Source organism: Erpetoichthys calabaricus, assembly GCF_900747795.2.
Source record: "Erpetoichthys calabaricus chromosome 1 unlocalized genomic scaffold, fErpCal1.3 SUPER_1_unloc_2, whole genome shotgun sequence".
NCBI classification, from domain to species: domain Eukaryota; kingdom Metazoa; phylum Chordata; class Cladistia; order Polypteriformes; family Polypteridae; genus Erpetoichthys; species Erpetoichthys calabaricus.
In genome coordinates, this window is record NW_026261585.1 from 105,966 (window position 1) to 118,968 (window position 13,003).

The following is a 13,003-nucleotide window of genomic DNA, read 5'->3' on the forward strand; positions in this document are numbered from 1 at the left end:
TACTGTATAGCGTGTGTTGCTTTTACGTCCAACAGATGGCGCTGTGTTTTCAAAAAAAGCATGTTTTTACCTGTCACAGGTGTGACATCTATATAATATGTATATAAAAACACGCGCGTATTGGAATGCAACGTTGTGTCAAAATTTCAAAGCAATCGGTGAAGAACTTTCGGAGATTTAAGGTTTTGAACAAACAAACATTTATATTTTTATCCATCCATCCATCCATCCATTGTCTCTCGCTTATCCGAGGTCGGGTCGCGGGGGCAGCAGCTTGAGCAGAGATGCCCAGACTTCCCTATCCCCGGCCACTTCTTCTAGCTCTTCCGGGAGAATCCCAAGGCGTTCCCAGGCCAGCCGGGAGACATAGTCCCTCCAGCGTGTCCTGGGTCTTCCCCGGGGCCTCCTCCCGGTTAGACGTGCCCGAAACACCTCACCAGGGAGGTGTCCAGGAGGCATCCTGATCAGATGCCCGAGCCACCTCATCTGACTCCTCTCGATGCGGAGGAGCAGCGGCTCTACTCTGAGCCCCTCTGAGCTTTTCACCCTATCTTTAAGGGAAAGCCCAGACACCCTGCGGAGGAAACTCATTTCAGCCGCTTGTATTCGCAATCTCGTTCTTTCGGTCACTACCCATAGTTCATGACCATAGGTGAGGGTAGGAACATAGATCGACTGGTAAATTGAGAGCTTCGCCTTGTGGCTCAGCTCCTTTTTCACCACAACAGACCAATGCAGAGCCCGCATTACTGCGGATGCCGCACCGATCCGCCTGTCAATCTCACGCTCAATTCTTCCCTCACTCGTGAACAAGACCCCCAAGATACTTGAACTCCTCCACTTGGGGCAGGATCTCGCTCCCAACCCTGAGAGGGCACTCCACCCTTTTCCGGCTGAGGACCATGGTCTCGGATTTGGAGGTGCTGATTCCCATCCCAGCCGCTTCACACTCGGCTGCGAACCGATCCAGAGAGAGCTGAAGATCACGGCCTGATGAAGCAAACAGACAACATCATCTGCAAAAAGCAGTGACCCAATCCTGAGCCCACCAAACCGGACCCCCTCAACGCCCTGGCTGCGCCTAGAAATTCTGTCCATAAAAGTTATGAACAGAATCGGTGACAAAGGGCAGCCCTGGCGGAGGTCCAACTCTCACTGGAAACGGGGTTCGACTTACTGCCGGCAATGCGGACCAAGCTCTGGCACCGATCGTACAGGGACCGAACAGCCCTTATCAAGAGGGCCGGTACCCCATACTCTCGGAGTACCCCCCACAGGATTCCCCGAGGGACACGGTCGAATGCCTTTTCCAAGTCCACAAAACACATGTAGACTGGTTGGGCAAACTCCCATGCAGCCTCCAGGACCCTGCTAAGGGTATAGAGCTGGTCCACTGTTCCACGACCAGGACGAAAACCACACTGTTCCTCCTGAATCCGAGGCTCGACTATCCGACGGACCCTCCTCTCCAGGACCCCTGAATAGACTTTTCCAGGGAGGCTGAGGAGTGTGATCCCTCTGTAGTTGGAACACACCCTCCGATCCCCCTTCTTAAAGAGGGGGACCACCACCCCGGTCTGCCAATTCAGAGGCACTGTCCCTGATGTCCATGCGATGTTGCAGAGGCGTGTCAACCAAGACAGTCCTACAACATCCAGAGCCTTGAGGAACTCCGGGCGTATCTCATCCACCCCCGGGGCCCTGCCACCAAGGAGTTTTTTGACCACCTCAGTGACCTCAGTCCCAGAGATGGGGGAGCCCACCTCTGAGTCCCCAGGCTCTGCTTTCTCATTGGAAGGCATGTTAATGGCCGGTGTCCACCGACGGGTTCGGGGATTGCCGCCACGACAGGCACCGACCACCTTACGGCCACAGCTCCGGTCAGCTGCCTCAACAATAGAGGCACGGAACATGGCCCATTCGGACTCAATGTCCCCCACCTCCCTCGGGATGTGGTTGAAGTTCTGCCGGAGGTGGGAGTTGAAGCTACTTCTGACAGGGGGCTCTGCCAGATGTTCCCAGCAGACCCTCACAACACGTTTGGGCCTACCAGGCCTGACCGGCATCCTCCCCCACCATCGAAGCCAACTCACCACCAGGTGGTGATCAGTTGACAGCTCCGCCCCTCTCTTCACCCGAGTGTCCAAGACATGTGGCCGCAAGTCCGACGACACGAACACAAAGTCGATCATCGAACTGAGGCCTAGGGTGTCCTGGTGCCAAGTGCACATATGAACACCCCTATGCTTGAACATGGTGTTCGTTAAGGACAATCCGTGACGAGCACAGAAGTCCAATAACAGAACACCGCTTGGGTTCAGATCGGCGGGGCCATTCCTCCCAATCACGCCCTTCCAGGTCTCACTGTCATTGCCCACGTGAGCATTGAAGTCTCCCAGCAGAACGAGGGAGTCCCCAGAAGGTATGCCCTCTAGCACCCCCTCCAGGGACTCCAAAAAGGGTGGGTACTCTGAACTGCTGTTCGGTGCATACGCACAAACAACAGTTAGGACCCGTCCCCCCACCCGAAGGTGAAGGGAGGCTACCCTCTCGTCTACTGGGGTAAACCCCAATGTACAGGCTCCAAGTCGGGGGGCAATAAGTATACCCACACCCGCTCGGCGCCTCTCACTGGGGGCAACTCCAGAGTGGTAGAGAGTCCAGCCCCTCTCAAGGAGATTGGTTCCAGAGTCCAAGCTGTGCGTCGAGGTGAGTCCGACTATATCCAGCTGGAACCTCTCAACCTCGCGCAATAGCTCAGGCTCCTTCCCCTTCAGAAAGGTGACATTCCACGTCCCAAGAGCCAGCTTCTGTAGCCGAGGATCGGACCACCAAGGTCCCCGCCTTCGGCCACCACCCTACTCAGACTGCACCCGACCTCCTTGGCCCCTCTCATAGGTGGTGAGCCAATGGGAAGGGGGACCCACGTTGCCTCTTCGGGCTGTGCCCGGCCGAGCCCCATGGGTGCAGGCCCGGCCACCAAGCGCTCGCCATCGAGCACCATCTCCAGGCCTGGCTCCAGAGTGGGGCCCCGGTGACCCGCGTCCGGGCAAGGGAAAACGCTGTCCAAAATTGTTTTTCATCATAGGAGGTTTGTTTAACCGCTCTTTGTCTCATCCCTCACCTAGGACCAGTTTGCCTTGGGTGGCCCTACCAGGGGCATAAAGCCCCGGACAACAGAGCTCCTAGCAGCCAAGCGCTTTTTTTCCAACCTAGAAGACGTCTCTTGAGATCCGTTTAATCGCCTCGTTGATTGCATGTCTTCCCAGGTAGTTTCAATCCCCATTTCCCACACCGAGTCATCTCCCCTTTTATGAGTGACTGTGTTAGTGGCCGTACTTCGTACAGGTCTTTGAAAGCACTGGAGACTTGTAACTGGTGTCGCCCGTCGGCTACTTTCGACAGGGAATGGAAGCAATTGTCCAGTAACACAAATTATTTGTAAGTGATTTCGCATTGAAGAAATAGTAAAAACTTGATCACTTGGGTCAATACCTAAAGAAATACACACAGCAAATGCAACTGAGAATACACCAGAATCTGTATGATTTAATTGTTGTTGTGCGTCTTCATAAACTATGGGATGTTTGTAAGGAAACAAAGCATGAAGGAAACGAAGCTGCTCTTCGGTGAGGTTGAATTTTTTATCAGCGTTTAAACTGTCATAGACATGAATTTCAGCACCATCATAATAGGTAAACACCCAGTGAGTCACTCGTTCAGTAGCTGCAGAAGGTAATATTTGAATATGTTTTGCATTTTGTGGAATGGGCATTATAGGTATGTCAGGAGTCCACATTAGCAAAACCTCTTGAGGTTGGAAATTATATGCGCAGCTAAAATTTCGTTGAATTTGCTCATGTGATCTGTTGATAAATAATCATTATTTACCAACTCATTCATTGCAAAATCTGACAGTGGTAAGATCACTCCTTCTATTACACTAAACACTAACGCTAAGTAGACATTAACACTAAAAAACGGCAACACCGCCGGGAAGAACACTAAATGAGTTAAAGTAAAAGTCTACTAAACTTCTTTATTATAACTGCTTTATTGTAGCAGGTGAGGGAACGCTGACGCACACTTGTTGTCGCCGCTCCTTCCTGTTAACAACACTTTTCGCAAAATTCCCCTTAATTCTGCACTTTCTTACGCTTGTTTTATTTCCTTTATTGTACGTATAGTTCGTGGATACAGCTGACTCGAATTGCATGGATTTGGCTTAATATTTACAGATTTTATGGACTTCACTTTACTGGGAACAGCTGAGTCTCTGGATCACGGGACGAGACCTACGAACATTTCTTTGTACCTGGCGATCTAGCACCTCGGGATGATCTGTCTCCGTGATTATATTCGCTATGCTGATCTGCTCCCGTTTCATCTTACAGTACTCTACGACCGGGAACTGATCTGATGTTCATACTAACCTGGCTTATGGCTTCGGGGCGATCACGCCTGAAATTACCAAGCGTTACTGTTTATGGCTGTGTATTGGAACATCCAAATCCTGCTTCCTCCTCCTGCTGCTTGCTATCGCCGCTCACCTACGCTACCACACCCGCCTGTCCTACCGGCTGCGTTGTGCTGTGCTGCTTCTACACTGCTATCAGCTTAGTATCACTCACTATTTTAGCGCTTTGAGTACTGAGAAAAACGCTATATAAATGTAATGAATTATTATTATTATTAAACACTAAAGTACAAAAACGAAGTAGAAAGTAACACTAAACCGCAACACCGCCGGGAACACCGGCACACCTCGTCTACTAAACACTAAGAAACACTAAAGGAAAAAATACTATTCAGTAAGTACCGTGTCTACTAAACAGTAAATCAGTAAATGAGAAAGGACTAACTGTGTCAGCTACGGAGCTCAGCTCGGAGCGAAATGAAGTGAATGAAATGAGGTGAATGGGAGGGGAGATGATCACGTGACTCCAACACCCGCCTTAACTCTCCGTCCCTCCACAAACACAGCCACACGGATACCAACTCTCCTTTATATGTATAGATGGTGTTGTTGTTGTTACATAGTAAGTTGCAGATGTTTTATTGATTTATTTATGTTGTAGGGAGCAGATTTTTTTTCCTTTTAAATGCAATGAGATTCAAGTAAAAAGTCTCAAATAAATAAAATACCTAAGTAAAGATACAGATAACCTACCTGAAAATTCTACTCAAGCACAGTAACGAAGTTGTTTTATTTCTATTCTTCCCACCTCTGATCCATCGCATCATCGTTAACAAATGCTTTACCTTCATTCTGAGCACATTCTCTCTTCAAGTTTCTTCTTTTTACGTTTTTCATGCCATCTTAGGTATCAATGTGACTTTCGCTCCTGTTATTTTCCTCCTGACTCTCAGTCAGCCTTCCCATCATTCCTGGCGGTAGACGTCACTCATTGTGCGACACGACTGTCTGGTGATAATCACTGATTTTGAATTAATTACCCCACAAACACAAGCCAAAGCTTTCCTGCCACTGCAGCCGAGTTTTGTTTAAATCAAATATTTAATTTGTAATCAGATACTGTAAGTGCTTCATGAAACACATGACGGGGCTTAGCTGGCTACACACAGACAGGTGATGTTCATACTCCACAAATATACTGAGGCTGAACTTGCAGCTTGGGGGCCCTTAGTGGCTTCGATGGCCCTCTGCTTCTGTGGAGACTTCATAGAGCAAGAAATGGCGCTGGATATTGTACACAATTATTATGATTTTCATCATTTGTAATGGCTCTAAATTATGTGTTTGCATGAGGACACCTGATTAAAAATTCAATTGCAATTAATCTCTCAGTTCAAATTTGTAATTGAAAGTCACTTTGTATTAATTGCAATTTGTCATATTTCCTTCTACCAAATTAATATTTTTCTTTAAAGCAGAAATAACTCGGGGATTACTTTCTAATACAAAACAGTTTTAATAATCAGTTGTCTCTGTATATTAAATTATTTTGGTGTCTTTATTGAACAGTTTTGTGTAACAGAAACAAATGAACAAACAGTACAACACTAATTAGTGAACGGCTCAAAGTAGGATTAATTAATTAATACTTCAGAGCCACACAACAATGCAAATTAGTTGGAACTTTGATTGGTTATGTTAATAATTCTGTCTTTAAAATGATATGAAGATGAAAAATAAAACATTATTGTGTTTCTGCCTATTTATTTAGCCAGTTGCTTAAGCAGACTTCAGTTTATTTCCACCAATTATTTAAGTGATGATATCTCAGATACAAAAACAAAAGTTCACAAGCGACCAATGCTGGGAAACGTCACTTAAATTAAATTCATTACATTGCTCATTACGTACAAAATCCTAATCTCCTCCAGTTCAGCGCGTTTCTTTTCTTCACTTGTCTCAATGGGGGAAAAAACAAAGAGTCGTAGTAAAGCTGAACGCACACTGCATGTGTTACTGCCATGATGTGATTTAACTGATCGGTTACTTCACTGCATTTCTCAGTTTGCTATCTGCGCTTTGCTTGGAGACTCGTGATTGACAACACGTTACCTCTGAAGGACAGGATCTCACATCCCAGTCCAAACGGTGAGATGGAATCCTCGTCTGTCAGCAGCCTCGGCCGAGCACTTCAAGCTTAGTGCACTGAGCCCGTTGTCTGAAAGGCCGTAGCGGCGCCCACAGATGGGTGGTCTGCAGTGTGTGAGTTGGGGTTTGGCTGAATGTGGAGATGACAGCTCAGATGTTCTCTTCTACATCGATGTCCAGTGCACTAAAGATGAGGTTAGGCTCCTCCGCACACACTGCCTTGGCCATTTTACTCTTGGGTTGGTCGGTTTAGCTTTCAGCTCAAAGGACCGTGTAAAAGAGGGGTTTCATGGACCTCTGGAAAATGTGCTAATTCACAGGGTTTGGCCAACAGAAAGCCGAGTGCAGGAGTCACCGTCAGATGACTGGATATGACAGACAGGTGATTGTAATTTATTCAAAGCAACAAATAATATACAACAATAAAGTAAGCACACTGTAGGTAAACCAAGATAGTGGAATGCAAAGTCTCTCAGGAACAGGAAACCCCTTCTGGTCCAAAGGCCTGACTTTACTAAACTTTTTGACAATAATAATAATAATAATATTTAGTGACGCTGAGGAGACTTACAACATTTGAGACACAATTGCTGGCATTTCTTTTGCTTTTCCAGTATTAGCACAGACAGCTGAAGTGACCTCCTCATGGTGACACACTGCCAGTGCCTATCAGTCCTAACATATCAAATCCTTTTGAAATTCATTCTAACACAAGTCTTTGACAGGTGAACATTACTAGTACCTTAGAAAAGCTCTCGGAAAGAACATTGTGTGGGAGAAAAAAGAAATTCCACCTTTAGTTTAACATAACAACAGTTCAGTAATTAACAATTTAACACCAAGATAAAACGCAGGTATTTCAGAACATTTATATTTTTTGGGGTGGTATGCCATGACAAAGGGTTGATAGCCCCCGGTGTAGATCTTCTCCAACAAAGCCCACTTCTGGAGGTGGCACCAGTCTGAATTCTTTGTGGCCCAGAAGATTCTGATTTGTGAGAATTGTTGGCACATCCAGTACTGCAATATGGCAATATGTGTAGGGAAGTGTATTCTGTCTTTTTCATTTTTTTGTATCTTTCAGTTATGAATTTTCCCAAAAGCAATTGTTTGTGTAAACTTAGTGTCATATTTGGAGTACGGATGCTAATTAATGTGACTCCCCACAGACGGCAGGCACCCTCAGGCGATGGTGGATGCTGTACAGCAGCGTTTCTCAACCTTTAAGTATTTGCGACCCGAGTTTACATAACAGTTTTAATTGCGACCCCCCTAATGTTTTTTTTTTAAATGAGCCCACTAATACCACTTTGTTCTTTTTAAATTAATGATATATCACAGATGCATATTTTATTATACCTACTTAACTTTTATCGACATTTATCTAACGCTATATTTATTTTTCTAGTATCAGAATGTAGTTTAAGTTAATTTGTTTGGTTTCAATAGATTTATTTTTCATATTTTTGATTCTTGTTTTCTTTTTTCACATCTTTGCGCCCCCTTTTTGTTACTTCGCGCCCCACTAGGGGGGCTCGCCCCACAGACTGAGAACCACTGCTGTGCAGGTAAGTCTGCTCTCTCCAAGCCTTTTCTAATTTTATTGTATTTATTTGACATGTATATTATTTGATAATTCTCAAGTGTTAAATAAGTTGTGTGCCCAACCTGAGTTCTTATATACAGGTTTGAATGTTTCATTATCAAAAGCAAACAAACAAAAACAAAATAAAATTTAAAAAAGCATTTCTTCTTTTAGTGCGCTGCCACAGTGTTAAAACATAATTCAGCATGGTGTACAGCATGATCGTGTGTATATTTTGGATTTAATTTAATTGGTTTTGTATTAATAGTTTGTGTTTATAATTATTAGTAATTGATTTATTATTTAATAAGCATTGGCGAGAAGCTGTTTGTTCTTTTTTTGTCAAGGTATGTTTTCTTATTTTTTGTTATATTAAAATAGCAAAATACAGTATATAATATTATAAAGCTGAACAATTATTTATTGTGTGAGGCTATGTACCTATATATTGTAAAGTGTTTTTTTTTCTGATGAAATGTGTTTAATATATTGTAAATAGTTCTATATGTAATACGTATGTTATGAAAACACAGCTAGGCACATGGTGGAGGCTGTAGGGGTTTTGGTGAGAAGCCGTTTGTATGACGCCCTGTTCTTTATTTTGCTTCTGGAAAAGGAAAAAGGATATAAACTTCTATGTCTCCTCCATGTTGATTTGTTTTTGACACAACACTAACTGGATGGATTTGTGTCAGTTACATGTGCTTACTGTCCATTCAGAAGTGAACCTCACTCTTTAGTCAGGACAGCTCAGTTGTACTTCTCTCCTGTGTGAATTCTGGTGCGTCTCTGAAGTGTACTGCGCTGACAGATTTGTTTGCCACATTCCAAACAGCAATATGGCCTCTCTTTGAGATTCATTTCTTAACAATAGTTTAGTTTGCGTACTTTTCAGGACAGGACTGAACCTCACTCTTGAATCCTGAAGGGTTCTTGTTTTTCTAGACTAATTTTTGAACTGCTACCCTTTTTATTCTGTTGTGAACTCTCGTGTGTCTCTGAAGACTGACTATCTGTGAACACTGTTTATTGCATTCATTACAGCAATACGGCTTCTCTCCAGTGTGAACTCGTGTGTTTCTGAAGTTTGCCTTTTTCTGAAAACTTTTTGCCACATTCAGTACAGCAATATGGCTTCTCTCCAGTGTGAACTCTCGTGTGTAGCTGAAGATGGCTCATTTGTGAAAACTGTTTGCCACATTCATTACAGCAATATGGCTTCTCTCCAGTGTGAACTCTCATGTGTTTCTGAAGATTGCTAATTTGTGAAAATTGTTTGCCACATTCATTACAGCAATAGGTCTTCTCTCCAGTGTGAACTCTCGTGTGTCTCTGAAGATGGCTTATCTGTGAAAACTGCTCACCACATTCCTTACAGCAATATGGCTTCTCTCCAGTGTGAACTCTCGTGTGTTTCTGAAGATGGCTCATTTGTGAATACTGTTTACCACATTCATTACAGCAATATGGCTTCTCTCCGGTGTGAACTCTCTTGTGTCTCTGAAGATTGCTTATAAGTGAAAACTGTTTACCGCATTCATTACAGCAATATGGCTTCTCTCCAGTGTGAACTCTTGTGTGTATCTGAAGATGGCTCATTTGTGAAAACTGTTCACCACATTCCTTACAGCAATATGGCTTCTCTCCAGTGTGAACTCTTGTGTGTATCTGAAGATTGCTTATACGTGAAAACTGTTTACCACATTCATTACAGCAATATGGCTTCTCTCCAGTGTGAACTCTCGTGTGTATCTGAAGATGGCTCATTTGTGAAAACTGTTCACCACATTCATTACAGCAATATGGCTTCTCTCCGGTGTGAACTCTCGTGTGTATCTTAAGATTGCTTATACGTGAAAACTGTTCACCACATTCATTACAGCAATATGGCTTCTCTCCAGTGTGAACTCTCGTGTGTATCTGAAGACTGCTCATTTGTGAAAACTGTTTGCCACATTCATTACAGCAATATGGCTTCTCTCCAGTGTGAACTCTCGTGTGTATCTGAAGATTGCCTTTTTGTGAAAAGTGTTTACCACATTCATTACAGCAATATGTCTTCTCTCCGGTGTGAACTCTCATGTGTGTTTGAAGAGCACTCCTGTTAGAGAATTCTCTGCCACATTCCACACTCCAGTGATCTTTCTTTCCTGTGTAAAATTTAAAACAAAAAGGAAAAAAAAAAAGCTTATTTTCAATTCGCTGTCTTATTATCAACATTAACTCACATTAAAAACATGACATTAGGAACAACCTTTGATCAGCAAAAGCAATTATAAAACTTTTGTTGTACTTGGGAAACGCACTTAATTTGTTAATTTTATGTCATTTATTACAACTGCTCAGTACAGCCTCATGTATAAAACTTCCTTATGCTCAGCCTCATATATGAAAGCTGTTTCTTTTGCAAAACTTAGGATTTATAAAACTAGAACTTGCCATTTAAATTGGCTCAAAGTTCCCTCAGGTTTTGAGCATTTGTAAGTCCAATGCAGACTTTATTTGTGTTGGCATTTTAGCAACTCCAGGTGGAAAAACGAAGAACTGAATAGAAAATCTCATTTCATTACACATTTCACATTCTGATGTTTGACAGGCTACACAAGAAGTGAGTTTTGATGTATCACAATAACATTTTGGATCATGATGATGACTTAGCTGATTTAGACTCCCTACTGTCATCCTCTTTGAAGTGTGTGCTGAACTGCAGCCTTCATTACAGAGACCACCATACAGAAATCACACAATCCCAGTTCTCTTACAGGTCTTAACAGCTGTGGGTTATTTGACGATGGTAGCTTTTCAGTGTGAACTGCCTGACTGGTGAGGAATCTCTCAGTCACCCTGAGCCACGTAATGCCATCTGTATGGGATGGTACACTTAAGACGGTAGAGAGATACATGCAATATCGTTACCATCAGGGTATGCAAGTCGTGATCAAAATGAAATCTGCAGCAACATCTGCTGTCTTCAGCAGTGGTGGTCTAACTTGGCCTACAAGTCCCTTTGTGATTACTGAGCTCACCAGTGTGTTCTTTCTTGTTATTGATATTCCAGACAGTTGAATTGGGTAATCTTAAGGTTTTCCGATGTCTCTAATGATTTCATTATTATTTTCCAGCTTCTTTGACTTTCATTGGCACAGCTCTTGCCCTCATGTTGAACAATGGCAACTACAAAGACCAAAGGTAGTCTGTAGGTAGGAGTAAGCTGAGGTGTCTTAGGCCTGCAAGACTACAGCAATGAAACACACCTGAGGAATCACAAACACCTTTGGCACAAAATGTCCCAAACATTACGGTGCCCTGAAATGGGAGGACGATTCAGAAAAAGTTCTGTCATTTCTACAAGGTGTGACTGAAATGTTTGCGAATCCCCTTAAATGAAAATCAGTAATTTGTACTTTAAAATTACAAATTAAATAATTCAGATATAATTAAACGTGTATTAAAGGATTAAATGCAAGAAGAATGTTTCATTGTCTCAGCCATTATGGAGGGTACTGTATAAAACAGAATGCCACGCCAAGCATGAAAAGTGCACCTTCAATAATTAGAATGTGTCCTGACATTTATCCACACTTGAACTTAAACCACTTGACACCAAAACAAACAACAAAATGTCTTCTTTCATTCACCAAAGCACGCTGATGACATTTATACTCACCATTCTAATGTTAAAGGGTATCTATCAGGACTTATTTTTGTTGACTAAGCTAAAATTTGCCAGGTTTTACGGTCTAGTTGATCCAATGTGTGTGTTCATGTATGTAATTATTATCTCTGTTATGGCAGCAAACATCAATCAGTCTAAGCCTGCACTCAATGAAGAGCGCTATAAAGAAGAAATACAAATGAATTAAACAGTAGTGTTACACAAATTGGCCTTGAATTAAAATTTTAAATTTTATTTATTAATTTTATTGTAATCATTCCATACAAATAGATTAATTAATACAAAGAAGGGCTTTTTAATAGGGCAAAAATAAACCAAAAGAAAAAAAAAAATATAAGTAAATAAATAAATAAATGGAGAAGGAAAAGAAATGCAGAAATAATTATTTCTTCTTATTCTAAAATATTATTGATTAGATCCAGCCAGGTTTTGAAAAAATTCTGTACAGATCCTCTGAGAATTTGATTTTTTCCAATTTCAAATAATATAAAACATCGGTTTCCCACTGCGTTATCAGGAGAGTTAGGGTTCTTCCAATTTAACAAAATAAGTCTGCATGCCAAAAGTGTAGTGAATACAATAACAGTTTGCTTGTCCTTCTCCACTTCAAGTCCATCTGGAAAAACACCGAACACATCTGTTAATGGGTTAGGAGGGATTTTGACACCAAGCCTGTCTGAAAGGCACTTAAAAATTTTGGTCCAGAATGATGTTAATTTGGTGCAGGCCCAAAACATGTGACCTAGTGAGGCAGGAGCTTGGTTGCAGCGTTCGCAAGTTGGGTGTTGCCCTGGAAACGTTTTGGACAGTTTTAAGTGAGACAGATGAGCTTGATATATAATTTTTAGTTGAATAATTCTATGCTTTGAGCATATGGAGCTTGGGTGAATTCTCTGCAGTGCTACCTTCCACTACTTTTCTGATATATAATGCAGAAATAGTGTCTAATTCCTCAAACTTGAGCAATATTTTTTCCAGCATGGTGGAGGATACGAGATGAGGAAAATCGGGCAGTTTCTGTTTAACAAAGTTTCTAATTTGAAGATAGTGAAAGAAATGTGTAGCTGGGAGGTTAAATTTGGAATGTAATTGTTCAAACGATGCAAAGATATTGTATATATAAAGATCCCTGAGCAATTTAATCCCAAATCTTTTCCAGGTATTAAACACTGGATAT

General features: G+C 42.5%; 1 protein-coding gene across 1 annotated transcript; it reads right to left on the reverse strand.

Annotated features, from left to right (window-relative positions):
• Window positions 1-5,978: 5,978 nt before the first annotated feature.
• LOC127526353 (zinc finger protein 239-like) lies at window positions 5,979-10,370 on the reverse strand. The gene has a single exon (XM_051921660.1). The coding sequence runs from the start codon at window positions 10,368-10,370 to the stop codon at window positions 9,189-9,191; it is 1,182 nt and encodes a 393-aa protein (XP_051777620.1). The 3' UTR covers window positions 5,979-9,188.
• Window positions 10,371-13,003: the final 2,633 nt, after the last annotated feature.

What these genes read in the sequence shown, in the direction of transcription:
- LOC127526353 (XM_051921660.1), bottom strand. Translation starts at nt 10,370, where the DNA reads ATGTTGATAATAAGACAGCGAATTGAAAATAAGCTTTTTTTTTTTCCT.